This window comes from Sesamum indicum, linkage group LG3 (assembly GCF_000512975.1).
Source record: "Sesamum indicum cultivar Zhongzhi No. 13 linkage group LG3, S_indicum_v1.0, whole genome shotgun sequence".
In the NCBI taxonomy this organism is placed as follows: domain Eukaryota; kingdom Viridiplantae; phylum Streptophyta; class Magnoliopsida; order Lamiales; family Pedaliaceae; genus Sesamum; species Sesamum indicum.
Window position 1 is genome coordinate 21,722,943 of NC_026147.1, and position 24,777 is coordinate 21,747,719.

Consider the following 24,777-nt stretch of genomic DNA (forward strand, 5'->3'; position numbering starts at 1 on the left):
TAAATTTGAATTATTTAAAATTTTGAATGATAATAATTTTTTTTTATGATAATGTAGATATTATAAAATATAATATTGATACATGATTATATAAAAACATTTAATAAGTAGCATGAAAATGGTAGCATCTGACACAAGTCCACAGGGTATGTCTTGTCTATCTTCGTTCATACTTGTGTGGAAAGAGTATTTTGGCCAAATTTATTCATTAGTTCCTCATGTCTTTTTTAATATTTTATTTTAATTTTTTATATTTCCAATACCACGTAATTATTCTTCATCTTTTAAATATTATTTTATTGTAATAAAATCTAAACTGAAGCATCCTATTAAAGAGAGATCAATTTTGGGGACCAAAAAAAAAAAAAAAAGAAAAGAAAATATGCATTTCAATAGTCAGTCAATAACCGAAAGCTTATTTTTCTTTTTTCAGGTAAAATACACATTGTCATAGTGACATATATATAAAGCGGTTTGGAAGGGTTTCATACTCTTTAGATCCACCGTTGAAAATTTTGATGGGTACGTTTTTCTTTTCTAAATAAAAGTGATGAGCTATTATTTTTTAATTAAATAAGAATATTAATATAAAATATTTATATTTAACAACAAACGACACCCATAACAATTATATATTGGTTATCAATATCATATAATTATATTTAATTACTGATCATATATTTATATTTAACAACACTCAACGCGTATAATAATCATATATTAATCATCAATATCAATAATATTTTATATGGAGTTTGAATCCATAACCTTAAAGTTATTGAAATTAGGCCTCAATTGATGCGATTGCTTTCGATGACAGGAAATTTGTGCGATTTCTGACTTTTTTTTTTTTTTTCTCCTAACATAAGATGGTTGTCCGATTATGAGTTTTCGTTTTCCAAACATAGATATGTTAGGTACTTATTAATTGAAAATCATAATTAACATGTTGTTTAAGTTAATAATCACTTGCAAGAGAAGGAAGATTTGGAGGTACATACAATGTTTAATTAAACCAAACATTTAAGGAGAATTTAAGCAAAATAGCAGATTACAACTGTCATTGGCGGTTAAGTACCTCATTGGTATGGATCCGGTACGTCTGATAGCTCCCTCTGCCGGTGCACCCGTTACCATTGGGTGCAACAATAAATTTTCAACAAGAATGTCATAATCATCCAAATACGAGCTGCTTCAAATTTTACCCTTTATTGTTTTTTTTATTAAATAAAGGTAATAATTACAATTACGATTATTAAGGTTTGATATAATTACAAATATCTTCTCATTGTTTCAAAAATTATAAATACTTTTATTCATTTTAATATCCATTTAACAACGAACTCATTTTGTTGGTATCAATTAGATTTCTATTCAATTTGATGGTGGAACTAACCAAAATATCCTTTTGGATTATGAATTATAATTTTATATATTTTTTATAACTTTCTAAAATATTTTTATGGACCACATATCACCCTGAAATTTTTATTATACTTCTTCACATAGCTTTTCCTTTTTACTAAAAAAAATAAAAGTAAACCGTCTAGAAATTACGTATTTATTTTTTATTTGATTGATGCATTGTAATTTTTCAAACAATGAAGATGTATGTGATCATGTCAAACCTCAAACTTTTTTTTTTTTTTTTTGAGAAAACACATAGTGTAACTTCTAATTTAAAATTTTAAATACAAAACAACATTTCTTTTAATAATTGTATAGATATATATTCATTAAAAAAATAAACGAAAAAAGTTCAATATGTTTGAAATAGGAGAGAGCCATATATCAATTTATTTACACTATTTATTGAGCCTCAAAGAATTAGAGTAACTACTTTTGGCAGATAAAATGTGAATTAACTAAAATACCCCTATTTATACACCCCTACTTATATTTACTTATTCCACAAATAATCATCTTTCTAACTATACCAATAACTTTATATTCATTTACAACTAAAATTGTTTTATTTTACCTTTTTTTTAAAATTTTATTTAATCTAAAAAATATAATTAAAATTAAAATTATACACACACACATCGAATGTTCTTCTCTCGCCAACTAATTTATTAATACCTTGAAAAGAGCGAATCCAGTAGAATTTAATTTTAGTATTTTACTATAAAGGATAAAAACGTATTTAATTTTTAAAAAATGGTTGGTATATAATATGACGGCATTTATATAAGTATACCAGAATTAAAATGTTAATAAATGAGGAGAATGTTATGCAATAAACGGCGCCATAATTGCAACAGGTAACTTTCCTTTTCTCTTCAGTCACACCAAAATAAATAAATAAATAATTTGTAAAGAAAATTATAGCTTAGGGAGGAATAAATTGTTAATTATTTAAATAGAGTAATTGCAAATCCAGTAGCTGTCGTTTCATGGAAAAGAAATAGACCCAAAATCCTATCAATTTCACATTCATGAGTACAGGTGAACGTATTTATTGATGAACACAGACTACTCCACTCCCCCTTCACTACAACTTTTAGGTAGTACCCAGTTTTTATATTTTATATTTTATTTAGATTATTCTTTTTTCTAATTTCGTACTTTGCATATTAGTTGGAAATTTATACAGTAATGTTGATGTGAGGGCAAGCACTAAAGGTCGTAAGTGTACAATATGCCTTCAACTCTTCTATTAATTCAAAATCAGGTTGTCCTTTTTATTTTTGTTGTTCCAAATGGGTCCTCGTTCGACTCAAATTTGAGTACGTGATCAAATCATTTATAGATATTTGGTTCACGTGAAATTGTATATTTACGAAAATCTAATTTTTCATACGCAAGGTATAATATTCTCTACCTATTTTATTCTTATGATTTTTTATATTTCTCATACGCGTTCTCATTGACATAAGTATCGAATGACAGCAATTGGAGCCTTCTCGACGTGGTTTTTATGATTTCTTACCTTGTATGTCACGTATTTAGAGAATCAAGTTTTATCTAAATTTATGTGGAACTTTGGTGTATGATTCTAATTAAGTTAAACCTAAACATTTCGAACGGTTATAATAATTTATTAGTAAATTAATTAAGATACTAAAATTATATCTTAAAATAGTGGCATTAATAAAGGTAAGAACACTATGAAATAATTTAATAAATTTAAGACAGGGAAAAGACAACCAACACAATTCTTCTTAGGCATGATTACACAGTTACCATTGCCCTTGGGAAATGTAAATTTGAAAATAACTACTTCTTTGGAAGTGTTTGTAATAGTTTCGAAAATGGGTTTTTTTATAGTTTTTAATTTTAGAAAAGTAGTTTTCGGTATTTAGGATGCTAATTTTTATTTTTAAAATTGTTAAAAAAATTGCTTGTAGGTTAAATGTCAATTGTTTTGGTATTTTTGTAAATAAATTTAATCTCATTTTTTGACTATTTTATTCTAATTTTAATAATCTTAATTCGATTTTACTATTTTAAACTTATTTTTAAGACTACGTTTAAAGTTGATATTGGAATTTAAAGATAATTTAAATAATTTAATAAGAAATCAAATTTACACATATTTAATATTTTAAATTTTTTATATTTTATTTGTTAGATTATCTAATTATATTATTTCTATATTATTAAAAAATATAAATGATATAGCTAAAATTAGTTAATAGAACGATATATATATTTGCAATCATGCAAATTTAATTATTATATATGAATCAACAATTATATTACTTAGTGGAAGTATTATTAAATTAAATATTTAATTTTTTTAATTAATATCTTAAAAATTAAGTAGGAAATATACTAATCAAAATCAATTTTTTTACTTTTTGTGGAAAAATAATTATTATTGACAAACAATAAGTGCAAATATAAACAAAAATAGTATCTTTTAATACATGGGACATAAAGGTTTTTAATCAATTAAGCTTGTTTTAAAAGTTATTTTTTTTAACAAACACTATGAAATTTAGCTTTTGTCAATTTTTATTTTTAAAAAACATTACGCATTTTTTATTTTGTTATAATTTTCAACATTTTTTCACAAAAAAAAAAATAATTTACTAAAAGCAGTTTCATCAAACACTCCTTTCATCAAGTTTTAGGGCTGCTACTACTGAAAGTATATTTGTATTTAAATTAAATTAATTTTATACTATATCCTATAAAAAAAGACTATTAATTTTTCTAACTTCAACTACCACTACAAAAATATAAAAGATAGAAAATAGAAAATTCAAAATTGTGTCAAGGTAATAATTAAAGAATAGTACTAAATCCAACCTGAGAATTTTTCTTAAAAAAAAATAAACCACTTTTCCTTTTATTTTAAAGCTTATTAGAAAAGGGCATTGTATTTATGGTATGTTGGCAATGGCTGACATGGCCTAACAACAAGGAAAGACCACCGGGATGAATCTGTAGACACTCACACACAATCTCAACACTTCTGAAATTGACAACATTAGAGTGTGGCCTAGTATACCTTTAGTCCCCACCACAAGGCTACAAATGGGCCCACATCAGAAGAAAGAAAACCCGAAAAGAAAAAGATAAAGAATATGCCTTTCTCTTCTCTGCAAACATCCTTTCTTCAAATTAAGATTTAAATCTAAATACTTAAGAAAATAATATTATGGTTTGTTATGATGATTAGTGTTACCGTAGTCCATCATTATCTTTATCTCCTTCCGTGTCATTCTTTGAAACTTTCACTGCCTTTTGCTGTTCATCTTTTCTTTCTTTTTTTTCTCCCTCTTCTGACAATCTATCTATCAAGAGTTGAGGTTGATCAACAGGGGAGGATGGAGTTTTTCCAAGAACCAACTTTTACTGCTTTTCTGGCTCTTGTTTTAGCTGTTCTTGTTGCGAAGCTTGTTTCTTCTGCTGTTAATTACTCCGGTGCTGGTGGAGGTGGTGACTCTGTTGGTTGCTCTGTCAATGGAGGTGCAGTTGCCAAGAAAGATGTGATTTTGGATAGAGGGTTGAGAGTTAGGAGTTCAAAAGGGAAGAAGAGAGTGAAGTTTGTTGATGAGGTTGTCATTAAGAGGGTTGATCGTCATGAAGGGTCTGAAAATCTTGTGTTGTTGAATGATGTTGAGTCAGTGGGGGAAGTGACAAAGGTTGAAGGGAAGAGTGTGGATGAGAAGGTCTTGGAGAATGTTGATCAGTTTGGAGAAAGTGAGGATTCAGGAGGCGAAATGATTAAAAAACGATGTTTTGATGTGAGGGAGATGGATTATGGTGAAGCCCAAGAGAAAGGGTCTGAGGAAATGGAAATGCTGATTGAGAAAGGCTGTGATGGTGTTCATATGGATGGGGATTTTGGTGGACAGGAGAAGACTTCAGATAAAGGATCTGAAAACGTTGAAATGCTGATTGAGAAAGAGTATGGTGGTGATGATATAGATGATGGGGTTTCTAACGAAAAGGAAAAGGCTTCAGTGACTGATGTTGAAGAGCAGAAGAATGAAGTGGAATTGGAGAGTGATGATATGAAAATTGATGAAAAAGAAGGAAATAGATTAGTGGGTTCTGGAGAGAATGAGGGACTAGGTACAGGGGATGTGGAGGAGGAGAAGCGCAAAGAGGGAGATGAGAGGGTTGATGATGATGAGGATGATGACTGGGAGGGAATAGAGAGGAGTGAGTTGGAGAAAGTCTTTGCAGAGGCTGTTAATTACCTGGGATACGGAGGGAAGGGGAAGGACAAGAACGACAACTGGTTGGCAAAACTAAGTAGTGATGTGCAGATGCAACTGTATGGACTTCATAAAGTTGCCGTGGAAGGGCCTTGTCATGAGCCTCAACCCATGGCACTCAAGGTGTCGGCTCGTGCAAAATGGTATTTGATCTTGTTGCAGATATATATTTGTGATGACTAATGTTTTGCTGACTACGTCCTTGGCACTTTCTATTTTTCTATTTCTACTGAAACTGCATTGCTTTGGTCTTTAGTATATACTATGAGTAAAAGTAGAAAAATCAAGGCAAAACTGAAACTAATATATAGCTATTAAGTGAAAGGCCTATCAAACTTCTGAGCTACCACACTGACCTTCTCAATGGGAAGGACGGTAAGAAAGGTCCTCAAATAGTTTATATATGTGTATATATATATGGTCCAATAGTACAGGGCAACAAAATTCATTAACTGCAATAGGTATATTTCCATCAGGGAGCATGACAGTTAAGAACATCAGGGATTTCATATAGTGTTTGTGTGTATGGTCATTGATCATCGCATTACTTTTACACTTGTTCTTGGAATTGAAACTTCTTCCAATAGGCATTACCTCAATTTTGTAAACATAGTGGTAGAAAAGCTATTACAGTTCAATTTTCACAATGGCGCAATAAGTCAAAGCAGGGTATCGAATAATTGTTATCACTTCAAAACATAATAACAAATGAAGAACATTGTTAAAAATCTTAGAAAAGGATAATCTTGATGCAGCAAGAACCATAGGCCTGACCCATGAATAGCTGTCGGGGTGTAGTTTGACTGCTAGCCATATAACAGGTTTGAAAAGCCACTATATGTGAGTGATGGGGGCCACTAATTCCATTGTGCAAGGAATGCGTGGCAACGGCTGGGAAGCATGGGACGGGAGGCGGCTATGGAGCAGTATATTAGGCTACTCTCAGATAGCATACCTGGGTGGATGCACGATTATGCTGATGTAAGATTGTCCTTGTTCTAGAGTACAGGTCGAAATTGCTGTGTGTGCTGATTGTTAGTATATATGTCTCTCGCTCTAATATTTGGAACTATCCTTTAGGTTGATGATATCCAGGGTTCTCCTATACCAGAAACTGCAGGTAAAATAGAGTACGAAAGGTTGGTGATTGTTCTTCCCGCTTTCTTAATCCATACAATCTCATACATACACTATGAATCCGTTTCAACAAATCCAAGCCATTACTGCCAACATTCTCTTTCCTTACAGGAAACCAGAACTGAGTGCCGCTCCTGTTGGTGATTCTAACACTGGCGAAAGTTCTGTAGAGGAGGTGACTGCCAACTCAGTTTGCATATAATTCATATTGTGTAAGATTATCCAGCAACTTTTAACTATTGCCAATTTTTAGCTGAATCTGCATTTTACCAGCACGTGGCTGCAAGGTAATGTGGTATTTTATGGTTTATCGAAAGCGCTGAAATGTCAGTCCCCTGTTTAATTAACTAAAACTGAAGTCCAAGAAATTATCGCCTCTGCTCTTATAATTTCACTTCAGCCTCCTCAATTTGAACCTTATTTCTAAAGAACTACATTTGCCGTCTGGGATTGATATGCTTCATGCAAAGCTCATTGTACTACTTTTACGCTTTCTTTGATTGTGAACTATGAGGAGATTGCTCTCATTTCTTCATATATTACTACAAAATGCTATCTAAATATCCTTTCTGCCAAGCAAAAAGATTACCATCAACCTTTTCTTTTTTATGGCAGGACAATATGGTATAACAGGGTAAATATACTAGCATCACCTCTTTCCAGTTGCTTCTTCGGGCTTTTCAGGTAATTTTTCAATCCCTTAACTAAGTTAACTTTATAGTTATTTTCTGCTTTGTGTCGAAATGGACTTTGCTGCACTGTGTTCTTCCTCTGAGTTCGTGTTGAATAAATGGAATCATGTCAGACTTTAGTTTTATGTTCCTGTAACAAAATTGTTCCACGGAAAGTTCAGTTTTTCAAAAATGTTTTATTTTTCTCATATTTCTGAAAGCATGTTAGAAAATCCAGCGCATTTGCAATTTGTGATCTGCTGAAAACTGAAAATTGATTCAAACACCTGCATTGTGATTTTTGACACGGGAGCAGAGTACATGAAAGTTTTTAGTTTTTCAATACTTGTGCTTCATTTGAACGATAAAATCTTGAAAAATGATAGTGGTTCGAAATTACAACCTCAATATTTCATTGATTATTTGCGACTATGATTTTTTAAGCCTCTCTCTGTTTTTCTTTTTTTGCGCCCTATATAGCTGATTATTCAATCACAACATCCTTGTATGCTTTAGGAGTTGGGAGTTACTGCTGGAGCCGAGTGTCGGATGTGCTGGAAAGATTAATCGTCGTTGCGTTAAATAATGCTAATTGTTTCATTTAAGGTTTGTGTTCGATGTTATGCATGTAAAGTGCACGCGTGTTGGTCTAGCTATTGGCATTGATTACTACGATTTGCATACTCGTCGCGCTTCAGATTAATTTCTATCTTTTTTTGTCCTTTTTGTGAATATTAATAGTTTTGTGAAAAAAACTATGTTAACAATAATGAATCTTTTGGTTCAAAAGGATGATGGTAAACAAAGTGGTCCTTGCAGTATCTGGTGCAACTCAACAAGTTGAAAGGAGAAAAGAGAAAGGGTATCTGGAAATTGATAGAATGTGACTAGCCAAGTGTTTGACACCTTTTGGATACAAAAAGGGTATTCTGTGATATTTTCTGAAAATTTGAGGTCAAATTGAAATAAAACTGAAACTAATGCTATTTAAAATCTTTTTTATAATGTCCCTTGTATCTTCAAGATTTAAATTTTTTATATTAATGTGAATCCAACCCATAAAACAAACTAACAAATCACATTTTAAAAAGAGAAAAAAAAATCAACTGAAGGTATCATAGACACGATAAAAGAAGTGTTCCTTTCTCTAAGTTGCACTGGTCCACGTGTCTTTTACAAGGGCGGACTTGGATGCCATGTAGCGCGTCCCTATGGTCTCCCACAAGCCTTCCTGAGTCCCCGTGAGCTTTCTGTTCTGGTTGCCTTCGGCCGATGCTTTGCTCTTGGGCCGATAGGGGACAGTCTCACTCCTTAGGCCTTCTGTGTGTTGGGCTTCTTTTGGGTTTGGTGTTTTTTATGATATCATATTTAATAAGAGGTAAATTATTATGTTTAAAAAGTTAAAGTAACGATGTCATTTACCGTTGTTTGTGAGTATATATGACTTTTCTTTGTTATATTTCTATAGATATAAAAATAGCTACAACAAATCAAAGTATGAACAATTAAAAAACCCTAATTCTCGAAGGTGTTTGGCTAAGCTTATAAATTTTTCAAAACATCTATCTAAAATTGTTTGGTATTTCTTTTTCTAAAAAGCTTATAAAATCTTAGATAATATGTTTAAAATCTTATAAGTTCTTTGGTGGGGGGGGGGGGAGTAAGCTCAATATATTCTTGCTTATAAGATATTTTAAACACATTAATTTTAACATTCAATAGATAAAAATACTCAATTTTATTAGTGTTTCACTTTTACTGTTCGTACAATTGGCTTTCCCTCCCCAACTCAAGCAATTATATCTATTTATATGTTTTAAATTCTAATGGTTTGATTTTTTTCTAGTTTTTATCACGATATGAATAGCTTATTACGCCAAACACTGTAATATCTTATTTATTCAAATATTTTAAAAATAAGATTCAACATCTTGAAACTCTTCAAACATATCATAAAATGTAAGCTTATAATATATTTCAAATAAACTTGATTAACACTCTCTTAGACGAATGCAATTATAATTTTTATATTACCGTAACAAAACTACATATAAATATATTGAATCACTATCATCTACTTCTAAAAATTATTGTATCTCATATGTCAGTGTTCGTATTCGTGCATCATAGATAAAAGTGATAACGGAGAAGTATATACTAAATTTCAGCTTAATTAGTACAAAATCTTATTTTCATATTGATGGACGACGGAAATCTGCCAAGTCCTCAGTAATCATTGCTGTGTCAATTCTATCTTTTCTCCTCACAACCATAGATTCCTCAACTATTTAATAATCCAACAGTCGCCATTTCTCTATCTTTCTCAATTATCAAAGCAGTTGAAGAATATGAGAAGTATGAGTAATCCCCAAGTTTCATTTTGCAAATTGTTAATTCTTAATCCGTTAGAAACTTGGAGGCCACAACCATCCACCTATATATCATGGTCAACTCATCACAATCAGACCACCTTAGTTTCAACAACATCAATGGCCCCAAACAAGGACAAATCTTTGTCCACCAGAAAAGAAGCCATTGGCAAAAGGCCATGGCCTAATCTTCCCCAACAACTACTCAACTTACTTGCAAGAAACCCGAATTTGCTGCTGCAGATGAGTTATCCGGGCACCACCAAGTCGTGGACGATGCTAACAAGCCGTTGTGACAGCAGTAGACAGGCTCGATTGTCTCAGTTGCATGATTTAGAGGGTCAAAATTGGTGCTCTTTGAGCAAGACGCTCCCACATTTCATCAACATCTATTTTCGGACTCAAGTGTACCACTGGTGGTACTATGACTGCCGAGCCAGAGATATACACTGTAACTTCTGGCACAGGCCAGCGCCGCATTTTGTCGGCTACTCACATGGTTCGCTCATATATCGATGGCCTAATTCATCCAGGATTCAGATTTATGATGTTTTAACGAGGCTTGAGAGTTATCTTCCTCCATGGGATGTTGCAACTCCCTTTAAGTTTGTTGCATTATCTTCTTCGTCTGACTATGGTAATTTCACAGTTGTCGTGCTGACTGGCATTTCCAACCCGGCCCTCATGGTCTATAGTTGGGGTCAAGAGAAGAATGCATGGATCAAACACGAGTGCACCACACCAGACCCATATGATGCCAAGAAGCGATCCATGCAGTTCACTAATATCATTGGCTTTCAGGGCAAATTCTATGCACTGAGTTTGCAGGGTAGTCTTGTGTCATGGAAGAGATTAATTCGCATCTTGTCGTAACAAATACGGGCACAAACAGGGCTGTTCCTTCCGTTGCTGCAAGGTACTTCAAAGAATATTTGCTTGAATCAAATGGGGAAATCTTGCTGGTCTTCCTTATCTATCGGAAGACGTTAACTGTTGTGGATGAAGTTGAGGTTTTTAGGCTGCATTTTCCTAAAATGAGTTGGATTAAGGTTGAAAGACTCCAAGAAAGGGCATTGTTCTTGGAGAATGAATGTTGCATTTGGGTAAATTCAAACCAAACTGGCTGTAAGGAAAACTGTGTATACTTCAATCAGAGTGCAGCTGATGAGTGGTTCATATATGACATGGCAAGTGGCTGCATTTCACCTGGTTTAGCTGCTTCATCCCTACCCTGGAGTGAACCTGTGATGGAAGAATAACTTTTGTTTGATCATTTTCCCTTTAATCCATTCTCTCAATAACACCTGTTACCATAAATTGTAAACACAATCATGCCCTTTTTCCCCCTCAAGTATACTGGTTTTTTAGCACCTAAAACACAGTACGGTCAGGTGTCCTCAGAACAAAATCCTACATCATTTGAACTAAATTCATAAACTCAGCACAACTATGAGAAAAGATGCCATACTCGGCTATACTCGGAGGGGGATGAGATGCTACCCCCACCTGGATAGGAGCTCAACTTAGGTGTAGATCTGCAGATACATAATGACATTAGCATTTCACATTATAACATCATTAATATTTTGTACTGGTTCGCGAGCAATATGGGTTACTACGCACGTAGATAATACGAACTCATCTGCTTCAGAAATATAATGATGGTGCAACATTGACAGCATTTTCAAGAAAGGCCTAACTTGACAGCAGCTATCTAGTTGCAGTAGTAGCTGGCTGAGCTCAGAAATGCATTGAACTTATCTTATTCCAGAAACCATATTCTCCTCATACTTAACTAAGATCATGCAAAATTCAACAGCATAATTCTGCAAGGTAGAATATCTTTCCAACCACCGAAACAATCTATGGGAGTTCGAAACAACAAGCGCACAAACATTGTCATACTCACTAACAACTGACAAACTACAAGTTGTATTCTCAAAATTCTAGATTCTGTCAGGTTCACAGACGAAGGTTAGAAGACAGTTTACTTGATTTTCTGAGTGTTCTTTAACAAGTTTTCGGAATCTTTCTCTTCACTACTTTTGCTTTCGAATTCTATGCCTTGGAATACTACTCTAGAATTGTGGTACTGACTACCAAATCCCGAGCCGAATCCCCAGCCAAGCCCTATCCCGATACCACAACCACCACCTTCAAATAAAAGAGAGAATAAATTAGTCTTGGGAAATAATTCACGTTTAATTAGTTCATGGAAATTGTGTCGATGAAATTTTACCTGCACCAAGTCCCAAAATGTTCAAAGGCATGCCTGAAAACAGTAATCATCATATGTAAGGAAAAATTTACCAGCTTGGTGTGAAACCAAGAATTACTGTTGAAGGAAACTAATTGCCATATGTAGGACATGAAGTCTCATTCGTACAATCCAGTAGAACCATTGCATCAAAGAAAACAGTCTAATGAGCCTAATAACTGCCAAAGTAAATATAAAGTTACTAGAGCTCTAGAGGCTTCATAAAATAAGCAGTTTGATGAAACCAGTAACCCACACTCAATCTCATTGCTATATGTGAATAATTGCATTGAGCAAGCAACGGAGATCTTCCCAGTGCAACTCGGCAACCTTACAGATGACGGTTTATTGTATAATGCATAAACTATATTACCACAATCAAATAGTCAATACTCTGAATGGGACATCCATAAACATATGTATCCGGTGAGTACTAGACTACCAATTACTCATTGGATTCTGCTCTCCCACCAGGGAGCTCAAGAACTAATATCAAGCTACCAAACGTGTTCGTTGCATCGTAGGTACTCTGTCCGAGCAACATAGAATATTGCTCACAATTCATCTCTTATGCAATCTAAGTCCAAGAACATATTTCGTAAATTGCAGAGGGCAGTGGCTAGAAATTAAGATACCTACAGTTTTCAGAAAAAGATTAATCAAGGTTATTTTTTGAGTTTCAAGGACGACATAGAGAATTATGGGAACTGACCTCCGAAGCCCCACCCAAATCCAAAGCCACAGCCAACTCCGAATCCTGAACGCAACTCAGCATCCCAGTTAAATAAAAACAGAACCCGCGCGAATTCGAGTAAATTTGATTATTATAGCATGAAACAAACACTCACCAAATCCGACACCTGCTCCATTGAAACTCGTTAGCGTCATCGCCTTCTGCCTCTCAGAATCTTCTGGGTCCTCTGCAATTGCTTTTCTTTCTTTACTTTCCACCTTTTCTTGGACACGGAATTGTTCAAAGGGCTCTCTGTCTTGAGCCCAAGTAGACAGATTCCATGAGTAGCATACTTAATTAGCTGGATTATGTTAGCCCATAATGCTAAATTTGCAAATAGATGGCCCAACTGAAGGTTCTTTTCTTTTCTCGTTTCTTTATAAGCTAGTGCCATCTGGGTGAAAAATACATTCATGGTGAAAATCACACCAAATTCATAGTAATTCGAACCTTTTGTTTCATAAAATAACGGAGAATTTGTATTTTTATCCTCTAGGATAAGAAATTTTGAACTTCTGATCTCATATTTTGTCGGGTTAATTTTTATATGCTACAGGATATAAAAACGTAGCGAATGTAGTCTCGTGCATTAATTTCGTGGAACCAAACCTGTTAGGTTTTGGAACAATGTTTTTAAATTATATGGAATCAGAAATATTTAACCCTATAAAGTGCAAGATCAAATGTGCAATATTGTTTGTGGAGATCAAAAATATAATTTTATCTAAAATAATAGAATTACATATTAGGTGAATTCCTAGAAGTATAAGTCAAGAAATACAGAAGATTATTAAATTAGAATTACTATTTCTTTAGAATGATTGAAAAAGTTGATTGTAATTATCCCAATATGAAGAAATGATGCCAAGGATTGATTCTTACAATTCTTGACTCTGTTGAGATATTTGAAGCCTGAGAGAAAGCAGCTTGAAATTCACAATTCTTTGATATTCAAGGCTTGATACTCACTATTCTTTGATAATTATTCTCCAAATCAAGATAGATTTACTTCACTTTCCGTACAATTCTTGTTTGCTTCTATAATTTTTGGCTATAAACCTAAAGGCGTAAATCGCACGAGAAAAGTAAAATATTAGGACGAGATAATAAATGTGGATGATCCACATGGATAAAAGTAAAAATAAATATACAGTTTATGCAAATTTAAGAAGAAAAAACCACACACGGATGCATATTTGAGACATGACATGGATAAGATCCAGACTAGATCCAATTATTTGGAAATATATAAGTAAGATTTAATGGGGATTTTATAATTATTATAGGTATTTATTGGATATAAATTCTGATAGAATAATATGTGCCCAATTACAAACCTTTGGAGATGTGCATATTTGACATGTGATTAGTAGCACATAAATTTAAGGAATAATTACGCTCCATTCTTTTAAAGTTTGGTGCAATTATAGTAGAATCTATATACTTTAAAAAATTATATTTAATATTTCTGATATTTGCTTTTATCTAACAAACAAGTCATCTGTTAGTCAATATTTACTAAATTTGTTGATTTGAACAAAAGAAAAGAATAAAAATTTTATATTTACCATCTATTGACTTATTATTAATTTATTGCAGGTCAAATATTTTTTTTCTAACTAAATTACCCTTATAACTGTGAATATATACATACCTCCTCAAATGTATTGATGTTAGAATATGTATAAGGGCAATTTAGTTATAAAAAAATTTATTTGAGTTGCAATAAATCAGTAATAAGGCGATTGGAGGTAAATATGAATTTTGATTATTTCTTTTATTAATATCAATAAATTCGGTATATTTTGATTAACAGGAAAAATTATTTGCTAAATGAAAGCAAAACTCAAAAATACTAAATATAATCTTTGAAACTACATAAAAGTTATGTTTAATTATATTAAATATGAATAGAGAGGGATATAATTATTCCGAAATCTGACTCCCTGTGGGAACTCCCAGTTCAAGTTTTCTTGTGCAGAACTACTAAATTGTTCATTTTAATGACCAAAATAAACATATATTAAAGTATTTACAGCCAATAATGTAATGCATGAAAGCCAAAAATTCTGCAATAATGACTCATCTTTTGGTATATTACAATTTACGAGAAATTGGTGACCACTTTCTGCAGAAGCTCTCATCGCCATAATCATAACCGGACACCATGCTTAAGTCACAAATACTAATCATAATGAATAGCAAAATCCCATCATTAGTTTCTTCTTTCTCACAGTATAAATAATACAACCTCTGCCCATCACAGCAGTTGTAATAAGATATATAGCTTAAACAAGAAAATTGTCCATAATTGGAATTTTACATGATTATCAGAGGAACATAAATTCTCGATATTACATGGCAAGGGGAGATTGAATTGAACTTACATCAGCACATTCCGCTGGAAAAACTGAGTCCATTACAGAACTCTGAACTGAGAGTGCTAAACACTCATTTATGACTATATACAGAATCAGAGAGACTAGAATCAACTAAAAACTCCTCAATTTGGCTGAGAATCCGACTTACTACTTTCGATTTGTTTGTCCCATGAAGACTAGTCTAAAATTTTCTGAACAGGGAAACACCTACTGCAGTCCTTATAAATTCCTTACTACTACATTGTTGACATTGCCATCATGTGATCGTCCCAGTGCAGCAACCTTGGCTCTGTAAGCAGCAGCTGCAGCTGCTGCCACTGCATTCTTTACCCTGTCATCCTGAGGAAGCTCACAAGTTTCACTAACGGAGCCGAATCTCAGCTCAGCAGGAGGAATGAAACAGTCTATGGATAGACCTGGAACATTGAATGCTACTTCCTCGATTGTCCAAGCTTCTTCCATTCTAGTCTTCGTGTGGCTCATTGCCGTTTCACCAAACCTGAAAAGGGTAACCACAGATCGGCCAGAATGGGCAATCATGATACCCTCAATGGGCCTGTAATCATCGAGAAATGAATTGATTGTCGTCTCCCAATACACAGCATCGCCCCCATTGGATTGGATTCGGGTCAAGTGGGAGTCCTCCAAATGCACAAGAAGCCCAGTTTTCTGGCTGAAGTAGCCAAACAAAACATGCCTTATGATCTCTGCAGGTCCTTCGCTCCTAGACTTCAGTGTATGTGGATCAGCACAAAGTTTGAGAATGAAGCAATCTTCTCCATTGATCTTTTTCTCCCCAGTGCACCTAGCATTCACAAACATGTTTGCTGTTGTTCTTGGATCCAGACCCTACACGTCAAATGAATGTCAACTTCCAAATTGTAATAACAAACTACCATCAGAAGATATATCTTGCAGCACTAATATCACGAGGAATTTACCTGGAGGGCACGACGAAGAGGTCTAACGGGCCCTTTGGCAGCATGTGCACCAAGCCATGGGGTATGGCGCCACACGAGCTTCCCGTTGCAGCCAGCATGAACCTTGCTACCTCCAAGTGCAAGCTCCACATACCACATGTCGGGATTCATTTGCCAGAGCACAAACCCGCCAGATTCAGCTGCTTTTGAGGAATTTTTGTTCTTTATGACCTTTGTTGCCGTCTCGATATCAGAGGCCAACATTTTCACCTTTCCCATTGCATAGGCATTCTGAATTGAGTTTTGAAGCTTATGCCCTCCAGACGCCGCAAGATATTGCTGCAATATGTACTGGGCAGAGGACGTCTCCTGTATAAATATTTCCAAGAAAATCAACCAGTTGAGAATACAGAGAAATTTAAACAGTGAAAGATGACAGAAATCTCAATCAAAGGACCACCATGTGAAACACAATCTATTGATATCCTCATTTTCCTGATTTTTGAAGAATTAATGAACACAGCGACTGTTTACCAACCAACCAAAGATGTGGTCAGCAGTCTTCATCCACATAACATCATTCATCTCTTCTCTATTTCCATATTTCCCACTTTTAGCGCTCATTTATATAGAAACCAACAAGCCTACAAATTCAAGAATCCTACTATATAAAAGAAATTCACCAATCTCTTAAGAAGATTCAATGAATCCCATCCACAAAATATCTATTGTGTAAGTCTACAACAAATACATACAAAAAGGAAAGATTAAAAAGCAGACAAAAGAATTAAATAAAACTGAGACTATAAACAGCAGATGAAAAGTTGCAGCTAATATTTTCACATGAAACCAAACAGTTGTGAGAAAGCATCTCAACATTCTTTCCTTCAAATTCAACCATTTCACCACACAATGACACACCAACTTTCCAAAAACGGCCTTCAAAAAAATCATTGTCCAAAAACTTTGGTCAGCCTTTCTTCAGGAAAAGAATAAAATATCCAAAACCCACAATAAAAACAAAAAAACCAGAAAAGAAAACAGACTTGAAAAAGGAAAATGTGAAGAGGAGACTAACAATGGGGGTGTCCTTAATACTGAGGTGAGGCAAAGGGTCGCTGTTGCTAACGTGCACTGGGGCTAGCGGCGCACCCAGTACACCCAGAAGCAGCCTCAGATCGGACCTCGAGTAACCCGGCCCGGCAATCGAAACAGCAGGAGCCCGACAAAGCCAGTGGGCCCACCTATCGCCTCTGGGGTCCCCGGAATCCGACCCGTTTGGATCCGGACCCTCCCTCAAAGGCGATAGGGTCTCAACCCCCGGCCTCAAACTCCCCGATCTCGATATGAACATTTCTGGTGGGCCCACACTACTACCTCTCCTCCGGCGGAGCAGTCCCGACCCAGACGGAGACTGACTCCGACCCCTTCTCGACCGAGCCGGCGACAGCCCACGAACCACTTCCTCCTTCAGAGCCGAGAAGAAACCCTGCTTACGCTCCATACTCACAGCAACCCGACCCAATTGACACTGCTCCTGAATGCAAAGAAGCAAAAGGAGGGGGAGAAACAATGAAGAGAGTGAGAAAGAAAGCGAGGAAACAGAAATGGGAGCTGCAAGTAGAGAAGTGTGGTGAGCCTCAGCAGCAGCAGCAGGTGGGAGAGAAGAAGGGGACAGAGAATGAGGAAAAGAAAAAGGGCATGACGTTTACAAGAAGCAAAACACTCTTTATTTCGTTTTGCGGTTATATATAAGAGACAGATTACTGATTCTTCATTATAATTAAGAATTTAATTACTCATTTGTGTGATGGATATTTTAGAACTCCGACAGTCTTTTCCAGTCTATAGTGACCAGAATACCCTTGCAAAAGGGAAAAAGGATAAATATAGGTCATGAATTTATACTTACATTTACTTTATAGTAATTTTTCCTTTATTTATCTCTTTAATTTAAAATTATTTATTATCTCATATACGATTTCAAATTATATATGTATTTTTTATATTTATATTACTCGATTGAATATACTGCATAAAAGATTTATGTTTTTTCTCAATAAACAACCTATGAAGTAGAAAATCATAAGGACGACAATCTAAAATACAGTTAGGGACATTAAATTTGTACGCGACCTTTACATATGATGAATTAACTAGTATCTTCAAAATAACATTTATTAAAAATTGAATAACGAAAATCTACGAGGTATTATTTACACTTTAAATTAAATTCTTGGTATTTTAAAAATAATTAATAAATTAGCACATGTAATATCTGTTGAAATGTGAATATTAATTCGTACAACTGATTAACTTTGTATTGCTTGATATTAACAACTACGTAGTTACCATTGCATTTGGTATGTTAAGTTGTTGAAATCCTTTGAGAGTAATGAAACGTAGGGTCCACTTAAAATTATTGTACAAGTGTTGGTGGAGTATGATAGCATCCGAGGTTGTTCTATTTCTATTTTTCTTTAACAATTTCTTATTACTAATCATTAATACAAATTCATTGTAATATCCCAATTTTAGGAAAAGTTAATAAAATGTAAAAAATTGAAGTATTTGGTATTTACCAATTTATTTGTAAAATTATTTAATTGTGGTGATAGGTGAGTAGATTTTAATTATTATTGGGATGGGATGCTTTTGAAATATACAAAAAACAATTAGAGCAAAAAGTCATAAAGAAGTTGAATGTATTTAAAAGTTGTAATAAGGACCATCTCACCAGTTTACAGTTTTTATTTTAATTTAAGAGAAACATACTGAAAATTCGTATTTCAAAACACCTTAATTAATCCAAGTTATAATTTGAAAAGCACCTAACTTAAGTTTTTGCAAACACCAAAAAACCGAGTGTATTGAAATTAAATAAAGGACCAAAATTGATAAAAGTTATTGAACTTACACATGGATGTACTACTCTCTAATTTTTTTTATCTTAATTATGTTATATTATATAATAGTAGTATTATTAGATATTTTAAATAATTAAATAATAATTAAGTCACTGTATTCAAAAGATTAATTCTGGTGATGCGTCCTAAATTAATTAATTGGAATACCACACTTTTGACCAAAACAGAGGAGTGTTTTCTCGTTGGGGGTTTTATTAATAGTTTTCAGATTAATGGACTTCCAATTGCGTGTGCTACTTTAGAAAAGAATGAAAATATTTTTTTTCTAATTTTTAAATATATTAATTTTCCTTATTTTGGGCTGTAGGTTTAATTGGTAGACAGGCTCCTACCAGTTGTACCCGCATTACTAGATAAAAGTACCCAATCCCTGCGTCTATCACGTCCAAAATTTTTATCTCCGCCTTCGCCTAACTTATAATTGTAATAAAATATAAGTGTATATATATATTTATTTATTTAAGTAGGAATTATATCAATATTTCTTGAAATTCTATCTAATTATATAAATATTAGTGAAGTTAGCTATATTTTAATCATAAAAAAAGAACCGATCTACTTTCTAAAATTGATGCATCTTTTATTATATCTACACATACAGATATCAAAATTGATTCGATACATTAATAATTTTAAATCAAAATATATGTTTAACATGAATAAATAAATATTATTAAAATAGAACACACATTTACGTTCACGAGATTTGAATTCATAATTTTGTAATTTTACAAAATTTTGATTTAACAACTCGCGTTAGACCTCATTTATGTTTAACGAATTGAATTAGGTACTAAGAGACCACGTTACAATTAATAATTTAATCTATTTCTCCCACGATTGAAAATCAACAATATCTTATCTCATTGCTCTGCAAATATAAATTTATAAATATGAATCTTATCAGAAAAATTAATATTTATCTTGTTTTATTTGAATTTTATGTAAATTTGGAAGGATTTCATTATTTTTATGTAAATTTATAATTCTATTTAATATATATTTAACTATTAATTAGTATTTTGATATAACAATATAATTATTGATCTTATAACCAGATGTCCACCTTAAAAAAGAAAAGGGGGGATTAAAAAAATAATGGAAAAAATGAGAGTAAAGTCAAAGTCAGCCACTAATAAAAGAAATGAGATTCTCAAGGGATTGATTCACTGACAGGTACAATGCCAAATAGGAAAAACAGGGCAAGATCACATGCTCTTCTTGTACACCCAACTCATTATTCCCATCAATTTCTTTGGAATTTATATATATATATTTGATTGTGTTTGTGTGTGTGTGTGTGTGTGATATGATTCTCTTTTAACTGCTATCAACATTAAATCTTTCTTGAAATTATGAATCCTAGTCTCCTAGGTTGCTCATTGCAGCGGATGACCATTCTTGGCTTGTAGGGATTTTGGAATATTATTGAGGAGGACAAGGGGCAACCACACAAAAACCATGCTTCAACTTGCAAACAATCCATGTATCATTTCTCAATATTATATGTATTTGTAGTGCAATAATTTTGTTTATTTTTAGATATTAATGTAATGATTTTGAGAATGACTGACAGTGGGGTCAATTGTTATATCGAGCATTAACTATGATTCAAATGATATTGATTGGCATTTATCGATATTTTACATCACAAAAAGAAAGAGCATTTTGCAATATTACTCGTTTTTTTTTTTTATAAATTAAAGGACGTGATTATAGAAATATATCGATCTCCTATTAATGTTCAATTTAAACTATGACTATTATGTAAAATAGTAAAAGGTGAGATTGTCATCACAGTCTCGTTAAAATGTAAAGTAGACCAAAACAACTCATTATAGTCAAATTATGAGTTTATGATCGTAGCTTAGTTTGAATATAGATTAATTTTTAAAATTTTACAATAAGTTGTACTTAAACTATTACCTCATATCCCGTCTCCAGGTGGTTCCAGGTAAATCGATGGTTGATGAGCTTGAAAATCTATGAATAACTAAACCTCGAATTTTTAGGCAGATTTAGCAAGTTCTCATCCAACTGGCATATCTCAATCAATATTTATTTAGATCATCAATGGTTTATTTTGGATAAACAGCCAATTTGAAAAGCTTTCTTATGATGTATGAAACTCGGTAATTGACCTATGATCCAAATCTGTACAAACCTATAAACAGGAGTATAGAACCCTTGTACAGTCATTTGGTAACATCGTTTTTCATTCTAAACCTCACTTATTCTCCATTTCTCTCGATTTTTAAGCTATCTTAAACCTATTTTATACTCCACATGAATATATACACCTTTTCATCATCTGACACCATTATTCTCACTTTATTTCAATTTTTTCTTTTTTTTTTCTTCATAATTCGTTATTGACTTAAGCATCAAAGTGCTCCTCGATATTTGTGGCGTGGACAAATTTCTGGTACACATAGTATGTATAAACTTGTATAAAGAAATTACAATAGGTTAATACAATATTTATTTTGTTGTATGGTGGCCGGTATAAAATCAAAGTCCTGTACTAATTATTGTTACACCCGAATAGCTAATATTACCTTGGGAGATAGTATAAAATTTGTCCTAAGGTTGCACCAAATATGAATGACCATTATACCCTTGAAATAATAATAAAAATAATCATAATGATGATGATAAAATAATAATTAATATTTTATAGTTATTATCATTATTATTATGTGAATAACAATATTAATAATATTAATAATAATATTTTATTATTGTTATCATTGTTATTATGTATATGTTATTATTATTATTATTATTTTGTCTATTAAATTTTAAAACAAAGGTTAAAAAGTAATTTTTTTATAAAAAACATAGATACATCAAAGTAAATATTTGATAGAATTTATCCTGTTTTGATAATATATATATATAAGTAAACACCTAACTAATTATACAAGACTTTTTTTTTATTCTTTTAATAAAGAATAATTTTTTCATTCATTTAATATGATTTTTAAAGTAAACGAGACCTCAACACGTGGTTATATATGTACTACGCAATACTTCCTATGTGTCCATTTTACTACATTATAAGATGAAGGTGTTTAATATTTTGGTATTATTAACTTTTTCAGTTGTTGAATTTAAAAGATTGATGAGACAAAATAAGAGACAAGTAAAGGTCAAAGGAAGATGATAAGTGGAAGTGGGTTTGGACTTTGATGCCGCAAATGGCGGGGGGATAATGTCGCTTAATTTTGAATTGTCGTTTGACTACTGCCTAATAACACTGTCTGATTGAACTTGTGACTAAATTTTATTACCACCAAACACACAAATAAAAAAAATAAAAAAGATAACTTGTGACTAAATTGCAGGGACCCTTCAAAATCGCAAAAAAGAAGCTGTTCATAGTACTGTTTTTTAGTTTTTTAAAAGATAATCGAAACTCTCCAACTCCCTGAAGCTTGAATTCGTGTTCTATCTTTCATGACAACGAGGTGCCGTCAAGAATGATGCAGTAATATTTGAAGATTGGAGGTTTTGGTCTTCCATTTGACGACTTCATGTCTAATTTTTCTTTTGGAGAATTACAATCATGTGGCAGCCACCTCCAATGCTTTACTGCCCTACTCTCCAAGAGTTTTTGTTTACACTCAACTTTGTGTCTTGCCAAAACATTACCAAACGTTCGGTACGTTTTAGGACTGTTTTTGGGACGGCCCAAGAAAATAATTAGACAAAGCCTATCAGCATACACCGTTATGGTCCGGGATTTAGTAGACGAAAGTTTGCAATAAAGGGTACAAGTTAATTACAGTAAAAATTGAGTGTATTTAAAAATAAAAACTAAAAGCTAAAAAAAGTGACAATTAGAGTGCTTGAGAAAATAACTTAACATTAATAATTTGCAAATGTTGATAAGGAAAGGAATTGTATATAGCCTCTAGATTAAATCAACTTAATTTTAAGCAGTTCCAGAGCTGAAGTTGAAAAAACGAAACCGCTATTTTCAACAATGAGTTGATAGTATTTATTTGAAGTATTTGCAAACAACTGATTACAACTGAGCAACAGTTGCTGATATTTCAATTGTTTACGATTGAGACCAATTAAAAGTTGGTGAGTTCTGACACAGTGACGGGACGATCACATCCTTATATATTCATGATCCCATATGTGAATTCCGTCAACGTAGGGAGGTGTGGCCTCTCAATTATGAGTACCGGACCGGAGCAATTGGTTCTGTTCTCAAATTAATCTCTCATAAGAATTGGCATATAACTATAATTTGCAGGTTAATTCGAGGCATCGATCCCATTAAGGGATTGCCTGTAACAAGATGGATCCAAGCCAAATGCAGGCCACCCTCTTACAACAAGACATATTCAGACAATAAACAGAGATGAGCAACAATTAAACCTAGTTAAGGATTTGATCCTCAAGTAGAAAACAAAGATAACAGATGACGAAATTTAACAAGATATCATACAAGAGTAGCACTTCATATTTACATTTCAATGTTTTGAAGCCATTTCGGCAGACACTTATACATCAATTGAGTGCAGCAGCATAAAGTGCATGTAACATTTATACACATGAACAAACAATACACAAATCATGCATTTCATGACATAAGTAAACAGATAGATATGCAGGCGTCATAGGTCGTTCTAACAACGTTGCCTGGAATATCCATAAGCCGGTTTCAGAGGAGAAGCAGAGCTATAGCTGAAGAATTGAGGAAGATAACTGCTGCATCGTCGTCTGGGGTTATCAAAAGAATTCATGGCGGGTTGGTTTAGGTACGCATATTTGCTCTTAGTCCACCTGAGTTATTAAGTACTCAAAGATGTTAGCATAAAGTCTCAAATCCATACATAAGTGCTAGTTGCTCCTAAAGGCAACTAAAGTTGACTTGAGCACATTGTCAGAATACTAAGTTGTTCTTTCCAATTCATAATCATCTGTTAGAATTATTTCTTTGAGGGAAATTGACTGTTAATGAAGTTCTTACCAGTCCTTTATTCCCACCCTTATCTCTTTATTCTCGTACTTTTCGGTGTCGTTGCTCCGATCATCCTCCTTTAAGGATTCTTCAAATTGCCGGTAATCTTCATCCTGCACATGGGATCTTTTTAGACAGAGGTGCAATGTTGAAGTTTCAGAATGCAACTATTCATCAATAGGACATCAATTGCTGAAATTAAACATTTATGTAACAGTGAATTGTACTACCAAAAGTTCATCAATAAACAACGACCTAACTTTCTTGCTTAATAACCAAATTTACCGATAATTTTTTATTAAAATAACTTTTCAGGTAAGTCACTCTTATCTAAATTTAGCGATGAGCTTTTCCTTTCCGATTTTGCAAGAAAAATTACCAATCAAAGTCTATGCTAATAGCAAGAGTATATTCATCGTTATCAATAAGTTTAAAGTCGTGAGTTCGAAATCCACGAGACGTTTGAGTATGATAATACCAGACTCAACGACAACACGTAATCAATAAGCTGAAAGTGTTTAACCTTAAAATACAAAAACAGAGTAACAGAGGGACAACCTTGGATGGGATGATATGTCAGAATCCATCCTCCGGATAATTAAAAGTCGCTACTGAATTCAAGTAAAAGCGCCAATCATGAAAGAACACTTACAGAGAGGTTGCGAGCCCTGAGGCGAGCTGCAGCCTTCACGGCGGCGTAGAGGGGATCTTCCTCCACCATGCGCCCTA

At 33.2% G+C, this 24,777-nt stretch overlaps 4 protein-coding genes across 8 annotated transcripts in view; 1 reads left to right on the forward strand and 3 right to left on the reverse strand.

Annotated features, from left to right (window-relative positions):
• Positions 4,624–8,238, forward strand: LOC105159122 (acyl-CoA-binding domain-containing protein 3). 4 transcript variants are annotated; one of them, XR_002286799.1, is made up of 6 exons: positions 4,628–5,818; positions 6,551–6,656; positions 6,756–6,814; positions 6,924–6,987; positions 7,428–7,496; positions 8,000–8,238. XR_002286799.1 is itself a non-coding variant. In XM_020692772.1 (5 exons), exons 1-5 carry the CDS (start codon positions 4,779–4,781, stop codon positions 7,153–7,155), a joined length of 1,359 nt encoding a protein of 452 aa, XP_020548431.1. In that variant the 5' UTR covers positions 4,626–4,778; the 3' UTR covers positions 7,156–7,410. The 4 variants fall into 4 exon arrangements, 2 of the variants coding, with proteins under 2 accessions (XP_020548432.1, XP_020548431.1); XR_002286798.1 differs by having other exon boundaries at positions 4,629–5,818; positions 6,924–7,024; XM_020692772.1 differs by lacking the exons at positions 7,428–7,496; positions 8,000–8,238 and adding an exon at positions 7,066–7,410 and having other exon boundaries at positions 4,626–5,818.
• On the reverse strand, positions 11,649–13,114 carry LOC105159123 (protein TRIGALACTOSYLDIACYLGLYCEROL 5, chloroplastic). The gene is made up of 4 exons (XM_011076078.2): positions 12,958–13,114; positions 12,822–12,866; positions 12,092–12,124; positions 11,649–12,006 (listed from the first exon to the last, which is right to left on the reverse strand). The coding sequence occupies exons 1-4, from the start codon at positions 12,995–12,997 to the stop codon at positions 11,840–11,842; spliced, it is 285 nt and encodes a 94-aa protein (XP_011074380.1). The 5' UTR covers positions 12,998–13,114; the 3' UTR covers positions 11,649–11,839.
• On the reverse strand, positions 15,131–17,876 carry LOC105159124. Its single transcript, XM_011076079.2, has 3 exons — positions 17,222–17,876; positions 16,165–16,512; positions 15,131–16,072 (listed from the first exon to the last, which is right to left on the reverse strand). Exons 1-3 carry the CDS (start codon positions 17,645–17,647, stop codon positions 15,443–15,445), a joined length of 1,404 nt encoding a protein of 467 aa, XP_011074381.1. The 5' UTR covers positions 17,648–17,876; the 3' UTR covers positions 15,131–15,442.
• The window catches only part of LOC105159125, a 1,628-nt gene continuing 339 nt past the window's right edge, over positions 23,489–24,777 (reverse strand). The window contains exons 2-4 of one of the 2 annotated variants that reach the window (XM_011076080.2): positions 24,701–24,733; positions 24,058–24,161; positions 23,489–23,870 (exon numbers count right to left, since the gene is read on the reverse strand). In XM_011076080.2, coding sequence (XP_011074382.1) covers positions 23,714–23,870; positions 24,058–24,161; positions 24,701–24,733 — 294 coding nt within the window. In that variant the 3' untranslated portion in view covers positions 23,489–23,713. Of the gene's footprint in view, positions 23,871–24,057; positions 24,162–24,700; positions 24,753–24,777 lie in introns of both variants that reach the window. The other variant, XM_020692388.1, reaches the window with a different exon arrangement.

What these genes read in the sequence shown, in the direction of transcription:
- LOC105159122 (XM_020692772.1), top strand. Translation starts at nt 4,779, where the DNA reads ATGGAGTTTTTCCAAGAACCAACTTTTACTGCTTTTCTGGCTCTTGTT. An exon ending in GTGTCGGCTCGTGCAAAATG is followed by an intron (nt 5,819 to 6,550) that starts GTATTTGATCTT and finishes CCATTGTGCAAG; the next exon opens with GAATGCGTGGCAACGGCTGG. An exon ending in GGTAAAATAGAGTACGAAAG is followed by an intron (nt 6,815 to 6,923) that starts GTTGGTGATTGT and finishes CTTTCCTTACAG; the next exon opens with GAAACCAGAACTGAGTGCCG.
- LOC105159123 (XM_011076078.2), bottom strand. Translation starts at nt 12,997, where the DNA reads ATGACGCTAACGAGTTTCAATGGAGCAGGTGTCGGATTTG. An exon ending in TGGAGCAGGTGTCGGATTTG is followed by an intron (nt 12,867 to 12,957) that starts GTGAGTGTTTGT and finishes AGTTGCGTTCAG; the next exon opens with GATTCGGAGTTGGCTGTGGC. An exon ending in CATTTTGGGACTTGGTGCAG is followed by an intron (nt 12,007 to 12,091) that starts GTAAAATTTCAT and finishes TTTTATTTGAAG; the next exon opens with GTGGTGGTTGTGGTATCGGG.
- LOC105159124 (XM_011076079.2), bottom strand. Translation starts at nt 17,647, where the DNA reads ATGGAGCGTAAGCAGGGTTTCTTCTCGGCTCTGAAGGAGGAAGTGGTT. An exon ending in GTATTAAGGACACCCCCATT is followed by an intron (nt 16,513 to 17,221) that starts GTTAGTCTCCTC and finishes ATATTTATACAG; the next exon opens with GAGACGTCCTCTGCCCAGTA. An exon ending in CTCTTCGTCGTGCCCTCCAG is followed by an intron (nt 16,073 to 16,164) that starts GTAAATTCCTCG and finishes TTTGACGTGTAG; the next exon opens with GGTCTGGATCCAAGAACAAC.